Source organism: Brienomyrus brachyistius, unplaced genomic scaffold, assembly GCF_023856365.1.
Source record: "Brienomyrus brachyistius isolate T26 unplaced genomic scaffold, BBRACH_0.4 scaffold35, whole genome shotgun sequence".
NCBI classification, from domain to species: Eukaryota; Metazoa; Chordata; class Actinopteri; order Osteoglossiformes; family Mormyridae; genus Brienomyrus; species Brienomyrus brachyistius.
The window spans coordinates 3,989,631-4,014,420 of record NW_026042310.1 but is presented as its reverse complement, the minus strand read 5'-3'; the positions used below and the strand labels follow the sequence as shown (position 1 = coordinate 4,014,420).

Genomic DNA, 24,790 nt, shown 5'->3' with positions numbered 1-24,790 from the left:
GTGGAGGCAGAAAATAACCTGCCGCCCCCCCACAGGAGTGCTGGCCGGCCACGATAACCGCGTGAGCTGTCTAGGCGTGACAGATGACGGCATGGCGGTCTCTACTGGTTCCTGGGACAGCTTCCTCAAGATCTGGAACTGAGAAGGAGCAGCGGCAGACGGACACACACACGCATGTAACATACGGTTAAAGACACACGGGCTGCGGCCTTGCAGCTGGCTGTACATAGATACACGCGCTGAGGGGAACGGTAGAATATGGAAGGCATTTGGCGCCCCCTACAGTCACACATACACACGCATGTACCATAAGCCAAATCCATACCTGCGTGTGTATGTCTGAGACATGTGTATGTAACCCTAACCCTAACACCTGCACAATGCCCCCCCCCCCCCCCCCCCCCCCAATGCACCATGGATCCAGAGGTGCAGCATGCGGGGGAGGGGGAATTATGGGACTCTGAACCCCCACACACTCCCCCTTTCTGCGTTGCTGCGTTTCCTCGATTTGGCTAATAGAGAGGGTGGTGTAACTAACCTTATATGGGCTGGGGTCCGAATGTCTCAAACGACGGCTGACCAATGGCAGTGCAGGAAGCAGGGTCAGGTGACAGGGTCATGTGACTCAACTTGCTGTTATCTCTTAATGAGTTCTAACCTGTTTGTATATATACACATGTATACACACAAGTCGATGTTAGTTTTTGTTTCAATGTTTTTTTTCCAATTTTATATGCTATATTTTTCCCGTGTGCCTCAATACTTTCAAAGGATTATTAATAAGTACTAATTGAACTCATACGGCTGAAAGCAGTGAAAGGCGCTGAAAAGGGGAGGTAGATTAATGTTATGAAAATGATAGGGCAGAAGAGTGGCTGCCTTCACGTTGTTGGTGTGGTATGTCTGCATTATAATGGTATACATTGTACATAATAAATATCCATAAATACCCAACACCGTTGGCCTAACCTTTGACCCAGTTCAGCATTTCTGACTCGGCAAAAATGCCGTCATGACTTGGCGTCCCGCCTCTGCCGTCAGAAGTTTGACTTGAGCCTCAAAACGCTTTCAAAATGACACGAACACAAGCAGCTGACGGATATCAATATATTTATTTGTTTTGCATAAAGACTTTACAGACTCAGGCTCTCTGTCAACACAACCTTAAGACTCCATCTCGCAAGTCTGTCGAATGCGCGAGTTCCGGAAATCGGTGTGGCCCATCCTGAAATGGACGTAGTCTAATAAAGAGTTTCGTCAGGATAAAGCAAGAGAATTTTTAAAAATCACACGCAGATCGTAAAACCAAAATACAGGCAAAGCTTCATTTTATAATGGGCTCAGTGCCTCGAACGAATCGCATACAAAGACGACGCCATATTACGACACTAATGGCTAGAATGCAAAATAACTGCTTAAAATGCACACTCGTAGTAGTAAGGCTAAACTAACAAGAGTTCGTTGGAAAAAAAAATCAGAAACACATAGGCAGCAGCAAATAAAAAAAAACTGACTAAATAATTGTGAAACAGACCTTGGACAGTGCTTAATGAGCATTTAATGAGTTAGCGGACATTCAGAGCGGGGGCGGGGCTGCAGTCCCAGCCCCGCCCCCTCCAGACACTGCAGCAATAAAAATGAGAAATGCCTTCAGTCAGGAATGATCTACTTTCAGACAGATCTGCTCTCCTTTTCATCCTGTACAATCACGGCCGGTGGTCGAACCCGTTCACCACGTGAAACTATCAAAAACAGAGAACTCTTTCCTCCATCCCACCACACAGGACTGTACAACGTGCAATTATTATATATTTTTTTTTTAACTCAGGCTGGCATACATTTTAAACGTTATAAGCGGTTCTGTTCCAAAACTAGAGAAGAGATGCTGAAGAACCGGACTTGTGAGTTATACAAGAAGTAGAAGCCTGTTAACCAGTTGCTGCAGAAATACACCCAATTGCCTGCTCTTCATAAGGGCTGCAAATCAACTAACCGGCCAACCAACCCACGGATCTCCAACTGCTCCCCACGAGCCCCCTCAGAGGATAGCGTCCTGGGCCGGCCGCCTGTGTAACCGAATGGGTTGACTGACCCTGGACCTGGCGGCTGTACACGCAGGGACACGTGAGAGGTCGTGTACCATCAAAACTCAAGAACAAACAGATTTGGCACTTATTAAAAGCAGAAAAACACCATAATTTGTACACACGTTTAATTCTTGCTACTTCATTAAAACTTTTTCATAGACTATGGATATAAAATACTCGGAATATCGTATTTAATCCACCCCCCCCCCAGCTCTCTGGTCACCAACGACTCACATCCATGTCATATAATTAATCACATATTAAAGCTTTTCAGCACATCTTGTGCATAAACCACACTCACTTTCATTGTCTCTCGCGTCAAGGTGCACAGCGTGAATCTCTGGACACGCTCTCCTTGCCTGATTGGGCTAAAACTGTCTCCGGACACGCCCTCCTCGCCTGATTGGGCTAAAACTGTCTCCATCAGCATTTAGCAACAGTGCAGCCTGGGTGCAGCGTTACAGAAAAGTCCATTTAAACAGGAGGGGAGGCCAGAGTTGGTATGATCTGGCCCGAGCAGAGATGGTATGTCCCAGCTCGCAACTCCCGTCTACCAACACCAATCGAGCCCTGCATTCTGGAAGGCGGAATAAACACCAAGGCCATCGATATAGCGGGGAGTTTACCAAGAGTTATTTAACGTATGTGCAGACTAGCCCCAAAACACGTTTACGTAACTGTGGAATGACATAAGAAACAAATGCGTAAAAAGAGGAATTACATACTGAGCCGAGATTAAAGCAGACTTTCTACACGCATGTTCTTTCCATCTCCCATTTCTTACAATAAGCAAATATCCTCAGATAGCCGACCTGGTGTCGTGCACTCAACCTGAAGCCTGAAGGAATCTGTAATAAAAGAGCACGACGATTAAGCTTTTTAAACCAATAAACTTTGAAATGTTTAAAAGAATTCAAATACGAATTACCCACCATTCACCAGTTAAAGTGCACTTCACTGCAGAAAAGAAGAAACTGAGGAGTTGGTGCCCTCTAGTGGTAGACCCCAGAAGTGCCACTTCTCACTCCCCATCCTCCCATCACTCCAAGGCACTATATAGACCGCATCCCTGTCAGAGTCTAACTTAACGCACATAAGCATTTTGGATTTAGTCTCAGCCGGGAACCCGAAGCGTTGCATGACACCCGTACGACGTTTGTCGTCCGTGGCGATCTGCGCGGCAGACGCGCTTCCCGTTCACATGCGATCTGATCAAAGGAGGCGCGGATCCGTGTGCTGTTTAATTACGATACAAATATATATAATATGCAGCACGCCTATGAAAAAGGAAAACCTCGACTGCAGGGCCGTCATGGACACTGCACACACGAAATTTAAGGATGCTTAAAAGTTCACTCACATCCTAAATTAACGTTAAATCCCAGGTCACTCGTATGATGTACTGACATTAACGGATAACATACGGTCGAGCTATTTAAAACTGACTTTGGGTTATACAAAAAGTTAGCGGGGGAAAAAAAAAAAAAGACAACGTTTACAACCATATCTGTGCTGTTTAGAGACGTATGCACCTGTCTGATTCATTATACTAAACTTCATATTAGAAAACAGACACCACAAGGGAACACGAGTGGATTGTCAAATGATATCTTACCACATTCAACCATTATTATATTATTATTAATCTGGATGTATAATCAAGTTAATTATATTGATTAGAGTTAAATAATTAAAAAGGGGGTAAACACCGCCTTAGACATTCCGGCGTCGCACTGTGAAAGTCCGGAACTGCTAATCCCGGACTGCTTCAGGCCATCTTGTCATCTGTAGTTTAAAAAGTCACTGACTAGTCAGCATCGAGTCAATGCTGGCTCAGGAACCACATAAATATTGCTCTTCTGTCCCACCCCACCCAAACCAAACCACCCTCCCCCAAAAAAAAAACAAGCTCACCCAAACATGTCACATTCCCACGCTCCTCGGACGCCTCTGAGACCGTCCTTCAGCAGACGCCGAACTCAGATGACTGGCCTCTTGATCAAATGACTCCCACAGAGGGACCTAATGCCAGTCACAACAGCCTCTACTCACCACCCCTCCCACGGGGAAAACCGGGGGGGGTACCAACACCTCCCTTTCGAAAGACAACAGACAGAAAACACCGGGTCTGTACAGCAGGATAAAGTGACAGCGAGTACCTCTGTAATCAATAACAAAGGAGGAGAAATAGACGATTCTTAAATGCAAGATTTAAGCGAAAAGGAGTTGAAAACGGGTACCCCGCCCTGTACGAAGCTGTTGGGGGTCCTGCATCAATCTGTGCTCAGATCAGTACCCAGCCCGTCCCCTGAGAAGAGGCAGCCATATACCGAAGGCAGCAGTGACATATACAGCATTCTGCGCCTTCTGTCTACGGCTTCCCAGGGAAGCAGGACATCCTAACGAAACGACTCGTTTTGGTCAGGTGTTACCCCGCTTCGAACACAGAACAGGATCGTTTTCTTGGAGTGTGCAGACCATCCACGCGCATGTCCAAGATCCCCACCAAACAGAATGTTGCTCTCGCACTCCACTAGGGGGCACCATTACAGTGCATGTTAGGCCTAGAAGCAATTATGTACAGGAAAGGTCTGAGATCCACAACTCTTCCTCCTCCTCATGGAGACCCCCACTGGTGTGAGCCGCATGACACTGCACCTATATACACTATATACATTCATCTTTTATTATGCTCCCCATTCTGTGTCACTGCGCCCCTTGGTGTCCCCCCCCCCCCCCCCCCCCACTATATATTCCAAAGTGAGACGGGGGTGGCTGTGCTGCGATCAGAGGGCAGCAAGGGCCACGGGGTGCTATTCCTGATGAATAGCAGGAGCCGAACCCCGGAGACCGGTGTGACTGGGGAGGAGAGCGTAGGGACTGGATGGGATGCAAAAATACATAGTGGGGGGGGGGGGGGGGGTTAACAGCATCCTGTGCTTCACCAGTTCATGATGCAGTTCCTGTTCAGGGTCATGAAGTAAACCTGGCTGCTACCGCCGGAGCGGACGGACGCGAAGAACACCTGTGGGGGGGGGGGGGGGGGGGGGAGAAAGAGAGAGAGAGAGGGGTGTTGAGGGAGATTTTACTAATCGATCCACTTTAGGAGAAGCAAAGCAGCCTGTTGCTGTGAATCAGATTTCATCTGCTTTTTCTGTCCTGGGGGGTTAGACAGGGGGGGATCCGGCACAGGCACACGAGCGCATCACGCCCGCGGCTCACCTTGTCGTTCCGTTCGCACAGGAACTTCAGCCTCTGGGCTCGCTTGTGCATGAAGACGCCGTCCAGGTGGCCGGTCTCCACGGAGCGGATCTCGATGGCCTTCTCTCCCCAGCCCATGATCTGATTGGAGCAAATGTGGGCTGTGGAGGAAGGGGGGGGGCGACGGGACGGGTGAGCAGGAAGCGGAAACCCGTGGGGTCATGGCGGGTCAGGCTGAGGTCCGCGGCGGCTTCCCCTCCCCTCTTACCCACGGAGGTGGGCATCTCGCCCCACTGCAGCACCACGTCCTTGATGATGCGCCCGTAGGTGTTGACGTAGACACCCTCGTCCTCGTAGCACAGCAGCATCTCCATGCCGTCTGAGTTGGGCAGGAACACGATGGCATGGGGAACCACCTGGCTCTGGATCTGCACGTGAGCAGCAGGGGACACCCTGGTCAGGGAGCTGACATCAACCTCACCAGCAGGGGGAGCTCTACTTTTCAGACAGGCACCATATTTAGACAACTTCAGCAAAAACATTCCTTATTTTTTTGACCCAGAAGCGAAATTATACATGAAAAAAAAAAAACATACATGCACCGGGATGTAGATATCGTAGTTGTTCCCAGAGTCGACGTCAATGGCGTGGAAACCTGCACTGGAGCCATAGATGATCTTTAACCTTTGACCTTCTTCCACTGTCAGGTCAACCAACTGGGGTTTGTGCGGCAGGTCACCAAAGGACTGAGAAAGGGGAGGTGGGAAGATATAAAAAAAAACAAACAAACAAAAAAAAACATTAAAACTGGTAAAGGCAGGAAGGGACGCTAGGCTGGTAAACGTTGCCGTCAGTTAATAAGGTGCCGCGACGCTAACGAGCCATGGTGGAACCCGGGACGCCCAGCGGCATTTAATTAAAGGAGGAAGGAACAGATTTAAAATTCGGGAACGGAGAGCAAACCCACAGCAGGAGGGATTCTGAAGCACCCCACCCAAAAAGCCAGCCGCACGCAGAGAGGGGAGGGCCACCACCTTCTGGGGCTGGTGGGAAAATCCGATGGAGAAAACCACGAAGCAAGGAAAACAGGCGCGGGAAGAGAGGAGGAGCAGCCCGCTCACCTTGAAGGCCATGAACTTGTGGTAGGGCTTGGGTGCCCAGGCGTAGACCTCCACCGAATTCTTTAGGGCAATCACCAGGAACTTGATGCGCTCGTACTTCACTGCAAGCGGAGTGCATGGGACACACTTACTCTCCCATGTGATTAGAGGAGAGCCAACCAGAGGGCAGAAAAATGGGAGGCACTGAGCCAACCCGCTGGGCCTACCCTACCATCAGATGGAGGCGGGAAGAGGAAGCGGTACGACCTTTCTAACAACGCGGTTACCCTGCGCTCACTCACCCACTTTGTAGTGCACACAGCCCTCCATCTCGCCCACGGTGGTCCAGCCCTGTTTCTTCTCCACCTCGGGGTCGTTGTGGAGGATCTTGTTCCGCAGCCAGGCCAGGTAGTAAACGCGAACCTTGTTCTTCTTGCCTATAAGGCAGAAAGAGCCAAACTCTCCTTACAAGCCCCAGCAGTCTGCTGGGGCAGTTTGTTCAGGATCACGCTCCTGCTGTGGGCTGGTACTGAGAGACATGCAGGTGCCCCGAAACATCCTTCGCATCTGCTCATATTTGGTAGCCATTTTGAGCCTCAATTATGCACCAATGGGAGTCACATGCACAGAAACTAACCAATCAAATGTCTTGGTCTGCCTCCTCTAGTTGCTTGGACCCACTGCCTCCACAATCTGATTGGTTCTCTCTCTGAACCAATCATTTTTTTGTGAAAGTAAAATGAGCCTACTCTGCAAGCCAAGACTTGGGCACGACAGTTGGTCAGCGTCAAGCTATCCTATCATGCGCTTTCGGACGGCATGGCGCTCCATCACAAAATCACGTCAGACTGAAACACGACTTAGGAAGTAAGGGTCTGTCAGAGAGAGAAAAGGGATGAAGCTACGCGCTAAAGGGAGCACCTGAGATGGTGATGAGCAGGTTGAGGCCTTCCAGTACGTCCATCTGCTGGAAGCGCCGGGAGTTGATGAGGGGGTAGACCTTCCCCTGGCCACTCCGGTCCAGGAGCTTCAGCCCGTTCTCTGTGCCCACGAGAAGGTTCACCCCTGCACAGCCAGAGGGAAGGTAGCAGTCAATAATCTTCAGGGGCTACTCCGATCCTTCAGAGGCCCATGTGGACTCTGCAGGTCTGGCAGCAGAACTGGAACGTTTAGGTCCAGGAAGTACAAACCTAACCAAGATTTTGCGTCAACCAGCCAGCTGAGTACTCTGTGGGGCCACCACTAATGGCTATTTTTCTATAGGTTCATGTATTATTAATCTAAAATGATAAATTTTCCTCCAGAAAATTAGAAAATCAACTTGACCATTTAATTTAATTTAATTTTGACAATGAGCCGCATGTTCTCGCAGGGATTTAGATAACGGACGCCGTCTTTTCAACACTATATGGACATTATTTACACCCACGATTTGATAAGCAGATAAACATTACACTTGTGTTTTAGACTAATTTATGATTACTATATAATATTTCAGTATATTAAAAGGAAAACATTTGTTATAATAAATTGAAGCATTTTAGAAATCATAATAATTTTGATATAATTATTTTTAAGTCGATTTAAAATATCAATGTCAATCCATTTTCAGCGTCAACGTTTTCGACTATGTCGACCAATCGCAGCAGCCCTAGTACTCTGACCTTTTATGCTCAACTGTTTGGTTGGAACAAAATCTAGGTCTGGATTTTTACTTCCTGGACCTGAACTCTCCGAGAGCATGACGAAGGACCCACCCCAGAGAGCAGCACACAGGATCTCCGAGTTGAACCTCTTCTTGTACTTGCGGATCTCGGGGGTGTCGTTGGGGGGCCTGGTGTTAGTTGGGTTGACGTTCACCATCGAGCCTTTCCTCACCTCCATCTTGAGCTGCTCGAACCGGGGGCCGAGGCCTGTGGGGTCAGCACAACATCATCTGAGACAGCCGGCAGGACCTTATTATTTAAATAATCTGAATGTATAACAAGAACATATCACCAGCTTTTGTAATTCCTGCAAACTTTTACGTTTTTGTGATTCAAACACATTTATCAGTTTGCGACCGCTGCAGACTTTAAATATGACTGAAAGACCACTGTCCTCATTTTCTTTTTATCCGAGTGATAGATCTACCACAGATGCAGACAGCTGTTGACCCACCTTGCTGAAAGGCAGCATCTCCCCCCCCTCCTGGCGGTTGGTACATCCCAAGATCCACAAAGGTGGTGAAGGACGATTTGCCGGAAGCTTTGACCAATCCCTTGGACTGATACTAAGAGGTGACATGAGGATCCAGACATGTGACTGGGGAGGTACCATTTGTCCAAAAGAAGGGGGTAGTGAAGCGAGTGACTTCACTTAAAAGGCTAATCTGTAAATGTGTGAGACTCACATTATAGGCAGGGTCCTTCCCAGGGGAGGAGTTGGAGGCAGTTTCTGTGGGAGAGTGAGATGGCTGCACCACATCTGGCAGGTTGGTGTAGCCATTGTGGCTACGCTTTTCTGGGGTCTGAGTGAGAGGTAGCGCAAGCTAAGAGACCACAACCAGGATAGAACACTCTAAACCCTACCTTAAATCCTAAACCCTGCACCCTAAGTACTGGAGCATTAGCACTTCTTTCCATGGGTGCCTCTCTCCCCCTTCCCATAATCCTCCGCTGCTGTGACCTGAGGATATTTCACTGAGGCTTTCAGAAGGCAGCACACTCACCCGCTGCACCAGCAGGGTCTGGTCCCCGTACCCTCCGGCCTGCTGCTCCTCCTCCGCTTCGCCCACCTCCTCATGGACTACCATGGTACTCACGGAGTCAGCGTCAGCGTCCCGCGGCCTGGGGGAGGAGCAGATAAGGGTACGGTTCAGGTGGGAGGAGCCTCGAGGTGACCTGCCACCTGTGGAGGCACCGCCCCCCTCACCTCTCCGTGGGGCTCTCCTCCTCGGGGCCCTCCCCGCTCTCGCTCTCCTCGCTGCTCTCGCTGCTGTCCGATGACGACGAGTAGTCGTTGGCTTTGGCCGGGGGCCGGGGGGGCTCCTCCAGGCGCTCCTTAGGGTACAGGCCATGGTCCTGGGGAGGCAATGAATACATGGCGGTAAACATACCTGGTTATGGCTATGGTTTGGGCTGGATATGCAAACAGACCATTGGAGGAACAAACGCTTTTAATGGGCAAAATGACAGCGTCTGAGAGGAAGCCAAGCAGGGACTGACCTCTCCTATTGCCCTCTTATAACTCTGTGCCATAGGGAAGCGAGGTGGAGGAAAAGGGAAGAAAGGAGGGAGAGAGAGAAAAACGTGGGAATTAGTGCAGGCAGCACTGAGCGGTTTAATCCGAGAGAGAATGAGGAGGAGAGATTCGAACATGAAAAAGGCCCCTGAGCAGACAGAGACTCTCATGGCTTCCGGGGGTGGGGTGGGGAGGGGAGGGGGATTTGGATACTCACGGCCGGGCGGCTGGGGCGGGACGAGGTCCGCGACTCCCCAGGCTTATGGCGCCCGTCCTGGGGCAGAATGGGGGACGAGTCCATCTTCGCCGAGGCTGAAAGGGATGATGGTGTTAGACGATCCTGCTTGTACGAACTGGGACACGCTCACGCCGCTGAGCAGGGAGGGGGGGGGGGGCACTGACCGGGCATGCGGTGCCTCTCCAGGGAGCCGGTCTGCGGCAGGTTGGCTGCGCCCCCGAGACCCTCGCCCCGCTCCCAGCGATCGTTACGGCTCAGGTCCGGATTGCTGGAATGAGAAATGACCTCAATTCCATGCTTCTCATTCAAATTTCCTACATGGGCAGATCGGGAGGCTCCCAGACCTGGCTCTGATGGGGTGTTTGATCCCAGAAGACAGACTGGCATTCAGAGCTGTGGCGATGGACGTCGTCCTCTGGGGCACCTGGGGAGATAGGGAAGGCGGGGGGTGGGCGGAAATCAGGCTTCAGCCAGAGCCACACTTAAACTAATCTGGAATCAGTGCTCACTCTTATATCACACAATCCCCTGATAGAGTCAGTGGGAAATTTCCAGAAGATTATTTCCTAACAGACACTGTTAATTGCTAAAGAGAACTGGGCTGGGATGCTTTTAGCTCATGCATGCCCAGGCAGCGAAGCAGGACTAGCGGGTCGAATATGCAGGGGCACACCTTGGGAGGCTGCTCCGCCTCATGCAAATCTGACCACGCCCCTCGCTCATCCTTCACTGGCCGAGGCTGGGGGGCGGGACTCTCGGAGGTGGGGTCAGAGTTCTGGCGGACCAGCTCCCTGGAAGGGGTGGAGCGGGGAGCAGGGGTGGGGGTCCTGAGTGGGGAAGGCGGACATGGTCTTAGTGGGCTGGTCACAGAGGGACTGTGATCGAGGGACGGGGGCCGCGTACGGCTTGAGGGGAACGAGATGAGCCATCTGGAACTGATCGTAGGGGGGGGGGGGGGCAGGGGTGCAAAGATGGGCGGGGCAAAGCGGATTGGTTTCGCAGGGCAAGAGGGCAGTCCAATTAAGTGGAAGGACGAGTGAAAAGTCCAATCAGGAAAAGATAAGAATTATAAAGGGGAGGATCGGGTGCATTGTTAATTCAGGGCAGGGGGCAGGAATGGCGATGATCAGGGCAAAGAGAAAGGGAAAGAGAAGAAAATGGGAGAAAGTGAATGTTAGTAATGACATTAAAGAGAGAAATGTGCCTCATTCAGTCCCTGAACCCCCCACCCAACACTGAGAAGTCCTGCTGCATTCAGGCAGCAGAGGAAATACAAGCCTCAAAGTGACCAGCACCCCCCTCCCCCCCAAGCACACCTTTCCCGGGCCACCCTGGGGTTCGACGGGCCGCTGCATGGGCGGGGTTTGAGCAGCCTGGCCGGCACCCGATTGGCTGACGGAGTCCGACCGCGACTGGATGGCAGTGTCGGAGACGGTTGTGCAGATCTTGGGGGAGCCCTGCCTGTTCAGCTTGCTGCGCTCCTCCACCTGGGGGCGGGGGCGGGGGGGGGGGAACGACAGCTCAGACACCCGGGACACCATGTACGAAGCAAAGGATAGGAACTAAGAAGGGAATAGAGAGTCAGCAGGGGGTGTGATGACAGTGACACGAACGGGGTCAGGCTGCCCGGGTTCGAGTGTGTGGGGGGGGGTACCTCTCGTGCCCAGGCCGGCTTGCTGCTCGGCTCCAGGTTCTTGCTGTAGTGGTACAGCTGCGGTTTCTTCTCCTGCTGCTGTTGCTGCTGCTGTTGCTGCTGCTGTTGCTGCAGCGATACCAGGTACGCATGTTCCTGCTGCAGCTGCCTCTGCAGCCGCTCCGACTGCCGCTGCTCCTCCAGCTGCTTGCGTTTGTACTCCTGTGATGGCGTGGGGGGGGGGGGGGGGGGGGCATATTTACATACTGATTAGCAGACGGCACGATGCAGCTTAAAGCTTCCGACTGTTCTGGGATCAGATTTATTCAGGGGCAGGACACAGACGGCATCACGCGGCCATCCCGTGATTCTCTCGAGGTGATCGTGGTCATGTGGGGGCGGAACCATCACCCGAAGGTAAATGATGTCAGCTGACGACAGATGGATGATGCGGGTGGATTCGCCCCCCCCCCCCCCACAGAAATTTTGAATCCTGTTCTGTTATTCCTGGTTTGCTGTCACACCACCAGGAAGTAAATGGCTGACAACCTGCAACCAATCACACGATCCGTGGGCCCCCGAGACCCAGCCATGTGACGGTGCCGGTCATGTGACATTATGGGATGGGAAGGGGGGAGCCGGCGTTACCATGAGCAGGGCCTGTTCCTGGAGCAGCTGCTGCTGGAGGATTTCCAGTTGTCGCTGTTCCTCCTCTAACTTGTGTCTTATGAACTCCTGTGGGGGAGGGTTAAGTAAGGTGGGGAGAGAGGGCACAGTTGAACACGACGTGTAGAAAATCCCGCCTCAACACCGGCCGCAGCCCGCACAAATCGGCGCTGATCCGTGAACATTAATTCATGCTTTATGCACTACTCAGCATGACCACTAGGGTACCAGGATAAGCAGCACAGCCTCGCAGCACCTCCAGCTATGAAACTGCTTCATCAACCTGCCACCATGGCAACTACTCCACAAGCATTCCGCCGCCCTCTTCCGCAGGACGTCTCGCGATTGGCCAGGAGACTGCGGACGTGCCACCTCATTGGTCGCAGCTCGGCACACCCACCAGAGCCGCACCAATCGGCTCACCTGCTCCCTCTCGGCCAGCCTGCGGTCCTCCTCCCTGCGCATCTCCTCCAGTCGGCGGTGGCCCTTCTCCTGCTGCCGCACCATCTCTCGCTCCTTGCGCTGTTGCTGAGAGAACAAGGGAAGGATTGAGGGAGGGATGGAGAGAGGGAGAGTGGAGAGAGAAGAGGAGAGCCCCCCCCCCCCCCCCCCCACACCCCCTTTTGCTGAGCAACGCATCATATTGGCCTAACTGCAATCCACCACAAAATTCACCCCTTCCGTAACAGCTCACCAACCCACACACCAGTCGGGTCATTCTGTAGCGCCCCCTTCAGGGCTTCCAGAATTATGACACTTATTGCACAAGACAGCTTCCCAGAACAAGGCCGAACTCGTGCGATTTCCTTTCTGCATGCCTCCCGCCCTGCGCCGCCGGGGTACCTCCTCCAGGCGGCGCCGCTGCTCCTTTTGCTCCTCGATGCGTTTCTGCCGGTCGTGCAGCAGCTGCCGTTTGTGCTCCTCCGGGTCGCGGCGCTGGGCGGCCAGCTGGGCCTGCTGCCGCTTCAGCGCCTCCGAGCGCTCCTTGTTCTCCTGCTGCAGCCGCAGGAAGTCCCGCCTCAGGGTCGACTCGCCCGGGACGTTCAGGATGGAGCTGTAGGTGATGGAGGCAAACAGAGACCCGGCAGCTAACACTAATGCAGATGGGCCAGACGCGGGAGGCTACTGATGGTGCTACCACTAACAGGGTGGATGCGGGGAGGCGCCAATGCTAAGGAAGTGGACATGAGGGGCGTTGATATTAAGAAGGTTGACACGAAAGGAGCCAGTGTTAAAGCAGTAATACTGATACAAGAGGTCGCTGGTAGCGCTAATGCTAACGAGGCGGACGCGAGAGGCTACCGAGAGTGCTAATGCTAACGAGGCGGACGCGAGAGGCTACCGAGAGTGCTAATGCTAACGGGGCGGACGCGAGAGGCTACCGAGAGTGCTAATGCTAACGGGGCGGACGCGAGAGGCTACCGAGAGTGCTAATGCTAACGAGGCGGACGCGAGAGGCTACCGAGAGTGCTAATGCTAACGAGGCGGACGCGAGAGGCTACCGAGAGTGCTAATGCTAACGAGGGCGGACGCGAGAGGCTACCGAGAGTGCTAATGCTAACGGGGCGGACGCGAGAGGCTACCGAGAGTGCTAATGCTAACGGGGCGGACGCGAGAGGCTACCGAGAGTGCTAATGCTAACGAGGCGGACGCGAGAGGCTACCGAGAGTGCTAATGCTAACGAGGCGGACGCGAGAGGCTACCGAGAGTGCTAATGCTAACGGGGCGGACGCGAGAGGCTACCGAGAGTGCTAATGCTAACGAGGCGGACGCGAGAGGCTACCGAGAGTGCTAATGCTAACGAGGCGGACGCGAGAGGCTACCGAGAGTGCTAATGCTAACGAGGCGGACGCGAGAGGCTACCGAGAGTGCTAATGCTAACGAGGCGGACGCGAGAGGCTACCGAGAGTGCTAATGCTAACGGGGCGGACGCGAGAGGCTACCGAGAGTGCTAATGCTAACGAGGCGGGCGCGAGAGGCTACCGAGAGTGCTAATGCTAACGAGGGCGGACGCGAGAGGCTACCGAGAGTGCTAATGCTAACGAGGCGGACGCGAGAGGCTACCGAGAGTGCTAATGCTAACGAGGCGGACGCGAGAGGCTACCGAGAGTGCTAATGCTAACGGGGCGGACGCGAGAGGCTACCGAGAGTGCTAATGCTAACGGGGCGGACGCGAGAGGCTACCGAGAGTGCTAATGCTAACGAGGCGGACGCGAGAGGCTACCGAGAGTGCTAATGCTAACGAGGCGGACGCGAGAGGCTACCGAGAGTGCTAATGCTAACGGGGCGGACGCGAGAGGCTACCGAGAGTGCTAATGCTAACGAGGCGGACGCGAGAGGCTACCGAGAGTGCTAATGCTAACGAGGCAGAACCAAGAGGCTGACGCTAATGCTGATGAGGCGGATGCAAGAGGCTGCCAACGGTGCCAGTGCCTGGCATTACCTGGACTCACGCTCGTCGCCACGGTTCTCGTCCTCCTCGTCGCTGCCGCTGTATTCATATTCTGTCTCCTCTGGGAGGGAGAACAGAGGTGTCACCCTGGGTTCCCCACACGGACATCAAGACAAACTCACAGAACGACACGTTGGCTCCTTACCCTTCTCGCCACGCTTCTTGCGGGTGCGGTCGATGTGGTCCTTGAGCTGGATGCGCACCTGGCGCTCGGTAGGCTGGTCACGGATGAAGGGGTGCTTCAGCAGCTGCTCCGTGGATGGCCGGCTGGGGTAGGTCTTCACTAGGCAGCCCTCCATGAAGTCGATGAACTTCTTCGACCTGGAGTGGTGAGCAGGAGGGCGGGACCCAGGGGGTGGGAGTGGAATTAGGACGGGCAGGGCCTCTGGCAGCCAAAAGACAGGAGGACGAGTGACCGGATCAAAGGAGACCCGCAGGAGTGTGAAAAGAGAAGTGTGCCGAGGGAAGGGAGACGTGGGCCGGGAGGTGAATGAGGGGGCACTTAGAAGAGATAAAAAAATACAGGACAAACACTCACCATTTCTTGGACTTAAGCTTTGGAGGGGGGTTCCGAGGGATCAGGAAGAGAGCTCTCATTGGATGCATGTCACAGAGTGCTAAGGGGGCGGGGTTGGGGGCGGGACCAGGCAAAGGGAAGAAATTAAAAACAGGTAATGTGTGTAAAAAATATAGTGTGTAAGCAGTTTTGGATACAGAGTTTTTACAGCACAGAGCACGTTAAATATCAAACGTGCTTCATCCCATCACTAAATCTGACTGAATGAAGGAAAGGTCCTGTTGCCATGGTAAAATTCTTAGCATACTGTTGGCAAATTTTAATGCCCAATCATTGCCCCACACCTACACCATCCTCGCTCATCATCACCCCCCCCGCAAAGCCTCCTCCAAGGGCCTGGCTGTTGTTGCGGGGGGTGGAAAATCACAACCACGCCATGCCACTCTGCAAAGACCGCGGGGCCAGAAATCCTTGGAAAAGCTTAGCTTTAATCTTACGTCATAAACCGATTAGGCCTGGTGGCCGTGAACACAGAACAAGATGCTCTGGACAGGCTGGTGTGGTGCCGCACCTCCCCCTGCCCCCCCCAGCCGTTTTACCATTCAGCCCCGAGCACGAGGTGCACGGTTTATAAGGCGATTTACAGAACAATCTGTAGGAAGATCCGAATCTACTCACGCGGGGCGCCTTCCGCCATCTCTATAGCTGTGATCCCGAGCGACCAAATATCACTCTGTGCAAAGAGGAAGAGAGGGGCGTGGGGGGGGGGGGGGGTTGAGATTTACAGCTATCACACACACTGAAGTTTAAAGCCAGACACACAGTGAGACACGAATACACGCATGGATGCGCACCCTGTAATCGTAGGTGGAGTCAGGGTTCTCGTCGCAGGCGATGACCTCAGGCGCCATCCAGTAGGGGGTGCCGATGAACGTGTTCCTGCGGCCCACCGTCCTGTCCAGCTGGGCGCTCACCCCGAAGTCCACTGCAGGGACGAAAACAAGTGAGGTCAGGAGAAGCACACAGCCAACATTTTACCCCTGAGTAACTCTCAGCACGAGCGAAAGCAGTGCCACCTGTTCGTACGGAGAACGTTCCGGAATCCCCCATCCCATAAACACCAGACGAGGCTGTTAAAAACCACCGCAGCCTCCTTCATCATCTGCTTCCCGGGGTGACGCTGATGTGCAGTTACACACCCACCCAGAGCCCGCCATGGTCAGATAAGCAAGTCTGCTTTCTGTCTTCATTCCAAAAAAAAAAAATCACGCCAAGGTTAATCGGTTTGGAGCCATCGGCTATTTGCGGAATGTTCAACCTCACAGCACTGAGCTGGAATTTTGTTGGTGAGGAATTTGTGATGGGGGGGGTGGGGGAGACCGTAAAGCAAGCAAAAAAAAAAAAAAAAAAAAAAAAAAAAACAGACAGCAGTAATTTGATAACGGCGAGGTTTTAAAACTTCGAGGGACTGGCAGCACGAGAGCCTGTATGCAAAACAATCAGTTTAACTGAAAATAACAAGCTGAACGCAACAGGGCTGACAGTGAGTGAGAAGTCAGGGATTCGCAACCCGAAAACAGCTCATAACTGGGGCCATTTTAACTGCCCTCGTGGGGATTCAGTGGCCAGATGAACAAATCGGCCCCAACGTAGCGAGACATCTCTATAAAGACGGGTACGATCAGAGGCAGAGCGAGCGGACAGGCGGGCGAACCGCCCTCTCCTGGCACGGATCGGATTTCGCCGGTTCTCACCCAGCTTGACCTCCGCGTTCTCAGTCAGCAGCACGTTCTGGCCCTTGATGTCTCGGTGGATGACCTTGTGGGCATGGAGGTGGGACAGGCCCTGCGCGAGACACAGTGGGGTTAGGCGATTGCGTTCCACTTCGCGGCAACCCACCCCATCCGCGCCCCCAGAGCTCTAACCCTCAGGATCTCCCGGCAGATGTAGGCGATCCAGTCCTCCTTCAGCGAGTTCCCCTTCGTGTTCTTCACCAAGTCCGTGACGGAACCTGCGCCGCAGAACTCCATCACCAGCTGTGAGAGGGTGGGGGGGCACGCAAAAGACAGCGTGAGAGGTGCTAGTATTATCGGGGAGGGGGAGCACACACCCCTCCCAGTACACAGGAGGGAGGGGGGGGGGGGGGGCAGGCTATCACACACACCCAGAGTTGATCATCGTGGCCGGGGGGGGCTCTTCTTGACGAAGGCGCCGTAGTAGGTGGCGATGTTGCGGTGATGGCTGTACTTCTTCAGCATGTTGATCTCCGCCTTGATCTCCTCCTCCTCCTCTTCCGTCACATCCATCACCTTGATGGCGGCCAACTGGCCGGTCTTCACATGCCGACCCTGCCGGCAACCAGGAGGGGGCAGCAGTGAGCAGAGGAACAGCAGGGGGGAGAGCCATCTCCAGCAACAGCTTCCATTCTGGGATGCTGACTGTGTAGGTCACCCACTTTTAAAAATGGCAGCCATAACCCAGAGCAAACCCAAGGTTTGGGGGGGGGGGGCCCTGCTGGCCACAAACAGTCGCTACACTGATTACTAAATAAACACATTCCTTAATTACGAGATGCTGAAGCTAGCTACGATATTCTGACTCTATGTTAGCTATTTATTAGCTTTTAAACATCTAGAAGACGTTTAAGTTGGGTCCCATGATCAAAAAAACCTGAACCGCACCCAAAGCGATACATCACCCCCCGGTCCCATCCCGTCCCCCCACCTCACCTTGTACACCTGGCCATAGGTTCCATTGCCCACCACTTCCACCAGCTCGAAGATCCCAGCCGGATCCTGGCGAACGGAAAGGAACGCGGTCAGAATGATGGGCGATACATTCCCGTCCAGCTCAGGCGTTGTGGTCGGGCTGGCAGACGCTGAGGAACGTCGACCAGGCGAAACAATGTAGGTCATGAAGAAGTTTATGCCAAACCCTGAGAAGAAGTGGCTTTAGGGATCCGTTTAGGAAATCTTTCGCAGGTTCGTTTAACAAATCCACTCATGATATTGGCAGACACTGGGAGACCATCGCACACAGTGACTGGGCATGTGTGTGTGTGTGTGTGTGTGTGTGTGTGTGTGTGTGTGTGCGCGTTTAGCCAGCTTGGAGGGGGGTGCACTTCAGGTTTAGCCGAATCAGGTACTTTGCACATATCATTTACCAGGTTTTAGGAGTCCTGGTTAGTATGAAATCCAAAATGCGATCCATCATTTTGACAGAGAGAAAGAGAGAACGAGGGATTGATAAGAGGCCAAAATGAAATATGGCAACCTCCACAGAACAACAACAAAAAAAAAAAACTCCCCACACTTACATTGATTACATCGCATTGGCAGGGGCTGCGGCCACGCGGAGCAGGGAGCTACGCTAAACCGCCATCAGAGGAGATTACAAAAGCAGATCAAGATTGCTGTCGGGGGTGGGGGGGGGAGGGGAACATGATTTACGATTTCAAACGTATTTCAAAATGATCGTTCTGCAAACCAGATTTCTATTTTTATTCACATGCTTTGTTTTGATTGCTGAATTCATGCCCAACTGTCCAAATATTAAAGATGGAGGGGGGGGGTTCAGTAATTACTTTTCCTTCAAACCCCATAAGAAATATGCATGACATGCAAACAAACCCCAAACGCACTGGGCAACATTAAAGCAACGACATGCAACGGTATCATTTCACATGCACAGTCCCTCTCTAGCGATGCACCAGTCTTCATAAGGAAACTATTAACGAAGCAGTTAGCGCGGCCACCCGGAGACGACAGCGGGAACCGACGCCAGTACACGTAACGCGGCGTTTCTCAACCGCCAGAAGGTCGCCGTTTTCACTCCTCCTCAGCTGGGGGCGAGGACTGGGTTAAGAAACATGCAACAGGTGCAAGTTACAAAATATGAACGTACAGGGAACTGCAGTAAGATTCCCGAATGTATACAACAAAAGAGGCAGGCTCCTCAAATAAGATGCACGTCTAGTGAATGTTATTAAGGAGATTGCGTCCTCATTCTCTGCAGGGGTTGGGACATAAACACTCCAGTGTGAGGAGTTGCCAGAGACTGGATGAGACTGGAAAAAGCCAGAGAGCAGACAGAAAGGCGTGACTTAAAACACTGCAGAATGATGGCTGCCATTCCAGTAGGCCGGTGAGGGATCAACCCAGCACGCCGAACTAGCAGCAAATTAAACACCTTCATGAGATCAACACGCTCGCTGCCGTGAAGAAGCCCAAGAGGAAACACAGAATTACACCACCCAACATGCAGACCCCTTTAAACTCAGGGAGCGAACAGCATTTAAAGTTAGCGTCCGACATCAAGAGGTACAGAAGTAACGGCAGAGAACATGTCAGGATAAAGATATTTAATGGAACGTTTCAGCTCGTAGGTGAGTCGATATCTAACTGCCAGGTTCTTAAAAGCCTCGCAGTTAAAATCCCGCCCTACGGTGGCCCCCTAGGGTCAGATTAATGCCCTCCTTCAGCAGTCACACCAGCGTGTGCTTCTGTGTGTGCGCATGCCCGGGCGCGTGAGGCAGCGAGCGCCGTGCAGAACGGCTATCAGACAATGAGGCGATGTGAATCATCACTCTCCCAGCTCACTGCCCGCCCGCCCGCCTGCCTCTCAAAATGGAGACTTCAGAAGGAAAAAAAAAATGGTTTGCCTGAAGAGGACTGACGACTGGCTGAGGTCTGCAGTAACATCGGCGAGGCTGGAGACCAGGTCAGCGGCCTGTCGACGTTCACAAGCACTCGCACACACACAGATGCCACTTCAAGGGCCTGCAGCCCCGGGGACTTGGGCCACACTGCTCTCCAAGCCGCATTTCTAAAAGCACGCGGCTCTTAATTAGCACCCAGGCGGCCCAAATTAAGCATGCAGAAGAAATGCGACTGGTGCCGCCCGGTACAAACAGCCAGGCTGCACGTATCTCTGCTTCCCCAAGCAGAGAGCTTTATCGCGACGTAAAGGGCGACGAAGAGCTCGCGGAAAAATCTGGGACCTTCCACCCAAACCGGGGACGGCGCATGAACTTTGCAAACACACTGCTAACACCCCCCCCCCAATGCCATTTCCCTTCCTTATCTACAGCGAGGCAGGTGTGTTGAAATTCCTATTGGCGCAATAAGCTGAAATCAGCTGACGTCTACGTCTATAGTTAAAACCGAAAACTTAAATCTTAGGGACTAGCATTCTCCAAAAAGGACAAAAAGCACCCAATTGCCCCCTTCTGACCAGGTGATGAAGGGCGTCTGGGGAGGGGGGGGGGGGATGTACCACTGCTGAGGTACCTTTCAAACTGTTGCCCTCTGCCCCCACCGATCATATCAGTCATGATGACTCATCGGCTCCCTGCCAAATAGCCGGCCCACCCAAACCTTGATTCTGATTCACGGCTGAGTTTGCGAAACGGCCGAGTTCACAGGTACGTAAACAGCGAATGTCCCAACGCTGACCGAAAGCCGTCCAGATGCGTAGGAATTCCGTGGCTTTCGCACCAGAACGGAAGGGAAGGCGAGTCAGGAAGAACCAGTGAGATGTGCACAAGTCAGTCTGGGTAAATAGAAGCACCGCCACCAAACATGGTGCAGGCAAAGAGCGGCATTTAAGCGGCATTTAATCCAAACAACACAGTTGTTTGGAGGCTTTTGTGTCTCATTAATGAAGGAGACAGGGCCAATCAAACATGCGAAAAGCTTAGGCAATGAAGGCAGCACACACATCTGGATTCGCCGTGAATCAGCAAAGTGCCTTCGGATTGGCTCGTTGGATGGGGGTTTGGTCGCATCTACACCTCAACAGGTGCGACGAGCTTCTCTGAAGGCAACAGCAGAACTTCCAGAAAAAAAAAGCTCTAGGTCATGAAACCAACCAGTCCGCACCGACAGGTCATGTTGCGAAAAACCTTCTAAGATGTTTTCTCTACAACTGCAGTAACAAAAACAATGGTTTGGAAAACATGAAACATAGCATAATAAACAATGGCGCTACAAAATAAAATACTCTTAAAAGAACGAAAATATAGGATGATGCTTATTCATAATCATTAGTAAAAACATTACTTGAAAATTAGTACATGGATTAAAGTTATTACACGTCTCCAAGTGACTGTTCACCACCCAGTTCTCCACCCACCTATAATGATCCCCATGTGTGAGTTTGTGGACCGATCGACAATAAATGCAAGCGCGTTGAAAGATCCAGGTGACCCTGAGCAGGACAAGAGGATGGATGAAAAGTGGGATGATAGATGGAGGTTGACGGCTCATTCTTCCGTATAAAAGCCACCCAGCGTGCCGATGTAATCCTGAGCTCCACAAATAAGACCTTGACTAATGGGCTTGAGGGATCACTAATGAAGCGCGCCGTTTTCATCGCGGTTATTCTGCTCGGTGGCGGATCTGTCCTCGACATGCGTGACCCGCGGAGCACAAGGGGTTGGGCCAAATACACGCCGCCGGGGCCTGAAAGCGGAGGCTCGGTACAACGAAACGTGGAGCCGTCCCATCAGCGGCTGAGCAAAACGCCGCACCAGCCGAGGGCACAAGAGAAATATCTGATCTGATAATTATCATCATTATTATTATTATTATTATTATTTAAAAAAAAATCGAAATGACAATCAATCGAGGGTTGCCAGCTTTGGTCAGCTGGTTGGTGTGAGATTTTCAATTCGAAACAAGCCCACACACGTATTTTCATGTATGTAACAGTTTAATTACCTTGATAATAGTATGTAGGGTTTGCAAAGTACTCCAGTGCTTTGATGTAGCTAATTTTAAGTTTATAATGAAATAATATAGATTTGCTGTAAGATTTATTGCCTGGGAAATCTAAATAGTCCGATTTAATGCAGTCAACGGCACGATGGTTACCCAGCTAACACGGAACGTTCCCGGAACCTTAACGGCATGTACAAATCTTTCCAAAAGCTGGTAGATGACGTTCTTAATGTTAATGGAACACTATTTCTGCGTTTTACGTAGATAAAGGGGGTGTTCAGGTAATAATGTTAAGGCATCGTAAAAGCTAATCAGCTAGGCCTACCATCCCGATCAACTAGCCTGCTGAGAAATTCAGAGTACTTTCCCTTATTTAAAAAATCAATTTAAAGCAGCAGTCAATTTATCATAATTTACGTAAAATTCTAATAAGACGCGCACGTATATATTTGGAATGAGTGGCGCGTTTGCTTTTGACAGGATGATTAAGTCATTTTGACATGCAGGTAGCGGATTAAGTGTTAAAAGTGCTAAAAAGCAGTTTAAGATACAGAGATCTGCGCTGTGCCATTATAAACCTCTAACCTGCTATATATGCTCAGCCACATTTCCGCTGCCCGCTTGCGGGCAATGACACGTGGTTATCGTTGAATAATTCTGCAGAAGAGGGAATCTTACAGACTTACTGAAGTACTAAAGCTTCATAAATAGTGCTATGGTAAATATAACTATGGTTAATAAGGAAAAATCTCGCGCTTATTCAAGTCCCAATAAGACAAAGCCGTGCATTGAGTATTAAACCCCCTTCATTTGAGTACACTGCTGCCCGTTTATACCAAGTAGTATAAGTAATGTACTACTTACTATTTACTTATGCAAATTGGCGGCTGATGTTTTTTTAGTCAACTAGCGTAAATAAAAGCCTATTAAATGACCAGGTTTGTGGGAGTTACTAAGCTACAATACTAAAGAAAATGAGTTATTGGATGAAGGAGGCTAAAAGGGGACAGGGGATAATCCAGACTGGAGATAAGTCTCGGCGGACACCTGTCTTGTCTTTCAAAATGGAGCGGAGCGCAGTTTGCTGGCTTTGCCCCTCCATCCACATGACAGCACAGCCTTTCACTCCAGCCTGTTTTTAATAATGCTGAACATGAGCCTAGTTCCCAGCTGCCGCCGAACTGCGGCTCTCCGGCGAGATGGATCTGGTGAAGGAGGCCTGGGCGTGTTTGCGCACTTAAAGCGCGCTGGAGGCCGGGCATTTCCCGGCGGGACCCCGCAAACATCCAGGCACCGGGGCTCGTAAAGGCTGCGGAATGTGCCGTCCCCATGTGGCCCGTAGCGCCTGTCACCCTGTAAACTCCCGTTTCTGATGATCGGTACCTAGCTAAAGCTAACAAATGAGCCTGGCAATGGGATTACGTTTTCCCTAGTGTTTATTAAATCCGTGAACCCCAAAGAGCCCAGCTATTTCGCGTAATTAACCTGAAAGCCATGTAAACAAATCCCGAGCGTGTCACACCAAAGCCAAAATGATGGAACAAACATATCAAAGCGATCTTGTAAACTGTCTTCTTCGAGGAACACAATCTTTGCAGCAAAAATGCCCGAAATGCAAATACGCCGTGTTTTGGCTGATACGTGGAGTTTAATGCAACACTGATGGACCTCAGCATGAACATGTTATTACAGGCACACAGATAAACAAAAGTACAGTAGTGTCACCTCTAATAGCCGAGTTACCGAAGATGGATTAAAAAATTTGTATATCACATATTATGCACTTACCCGCAAAGCACTCAGGTCTATGTCATCCAAGCTGCGCGTAGGAGCGTTTTCAGACATTTTGTTCAAACTTCAAGAGGAATTTTGCAGTGATGGACTGTTATATAAATCTCACGGGATTGCGTTTTCGCCTTAACCGTATTTAATTTAGTCCGATAAAATTCCAGTGGCGTTTTTTTCGGAGATGCAGTGTATTTGATCCACTTGGCTGAGCTCCGTAATCACTCGTATGTTAACTAGTTCATTAAAGTATAGTTAAGTATCGGATGAGCCGTACTTTGTAACTAAAGCCCAGCAAACGGTCCGCAGAAGCGCAGCAACCCCAGCTGTGCTCAGACGCGCACGGCGGCGCCGGTCAGAGGCAGCCGGAGAAACGCGTAGCCGGGCGCAGCGCCGGACATGTCGGAAACGCTGCCCGGCTCACACCCCAGCCCGGCAGGGACGGATGACTGGGCGGATCGGCCACTAAGATCCCCAATCGCCGACGGTCACGGATGCGCCACACCGGCACCGAGGGCTGGGCAAGCATGAGTGCGCGCAGCACCGACGAACATCCGCATACTTTCGCCCCGGTGTCCGACCGAGCAGACAAGCTGAAAGTCGACCCACGCAAGCCGTGAAAGGCGACTCTTGTCCGTCCAGGTCAAGCCCAAAAGCCCGTCTCGGAGCGCGGCTGTTTCCAGCTCGGTGCCGAGCTGCCGGGGTGGCGCATCGAGGTTTTTTTTTTTTTTTTTTCGGTGTCTCCCCCCTTCCTCCTTCTCTAGCTCCTCCAGCGAAAACAAACTTTAATCCCCTGAGTTGACAGCGTCACCATGCGCACCGCCCCCAGCCTATTTCGTCCGGGGGGGGGGGGGGAAACACAACTGTGCAGGAAACAAGAAAAAAAAAACCGATTTGTATACATTAAAATGTCCGAAAAAGAAGTAAGGAACGACCAAAAGACCAACGCAGCACTTTATAATTTTTAGAGCGGTGGCAAAACGCCTTTTGCAGTCATCTAATTAGATAACGTAGATGAAAGGGAAGCTCACGGTATAACGTCCCCACCTATCTGCAGACTCAATCCGCACTTTTATTTATCTTTTCAGTATTTTTATTCGATCTTCCTGGAGCCTAAAATGTCTACGGGTATCCTGGAGGGACAAACTACATGCCGAGCGTCTCCACCTT

At 51.7% G+C, this 24,790-nt stretch overlaps 2 protein-coding genes across 4 annotated transcripts in view; one reads left to right on the top strand and one right to left on the bottom strand.

The window, feature by feature from the left end:
* Positions 1-1,452, top strand: part of gnb2 (guanine nucleotide binding protein (G protein), beta polypeptide 2) — a 12,967-nt gene extending 11,515 nt beyond the window's left edge. For all 3 annotated transcript variants that reach the window (XM_048997874.1, XM_048997875.1, XM_048997873.1), the window contains exon 10: positions 36-1,452. In XM_048997874.1, the coding sequence (XP_048853831.1) occupies positions 36-142 (107 nt within the window). In that variant the 3' untranslated portion in view covers positions 143-1,452. The remainder of the gene's footprint in view (positions 1-35) is intronic.
* On the bottom strand, positions 1,094-24,761 carry mink1 (misshapen-like kinase 1). Its single transcript, XM_048997853.1, is given in 34 exon segments — positions 1,094-5,112; positions 5,310-5,449; positions 5,557-5,716; positions 5,885-6,034; positions 6,410-6,510; positions 6,691-6,825; positions 7,310-7,453; positions 8,146-8,301; positions 8,549-8,660; positions 8,781-8,897; positions 9,099-9,216; positions 9,302-9,450; positions 9,595-9,618; positions 9,828-9,922; positions 10,013-10,116; positions 10,193-10,272; positions 10,522-10,669; positions 10,671-10,783; positions 11,165-11,335; positions 11,503-11,703; positions 12,130-12,216; positions 12,571-12,675; positions 12,991-13,201; positions 14,591-14,660; positions 14,745-14,920; positions 15,138-15,216; positions 15,795-15,849; positions 15,971-16,101; positions 16,871-16,961; positions 17,042-17,152; positions 17,281-17,307; positions 17,309-17,464; positions 17,846-17,911; positions 23,624-24,761. Coding segments are annotated over 34 exon segments (3,924 nt in total). The 5' UTR covers positions 23,681-24,761; the 3' UTR covers positions 1,094-5,028.
* Between the last annotated feature and the right edge of the window lie 29 nt (positions 24,762-24,790).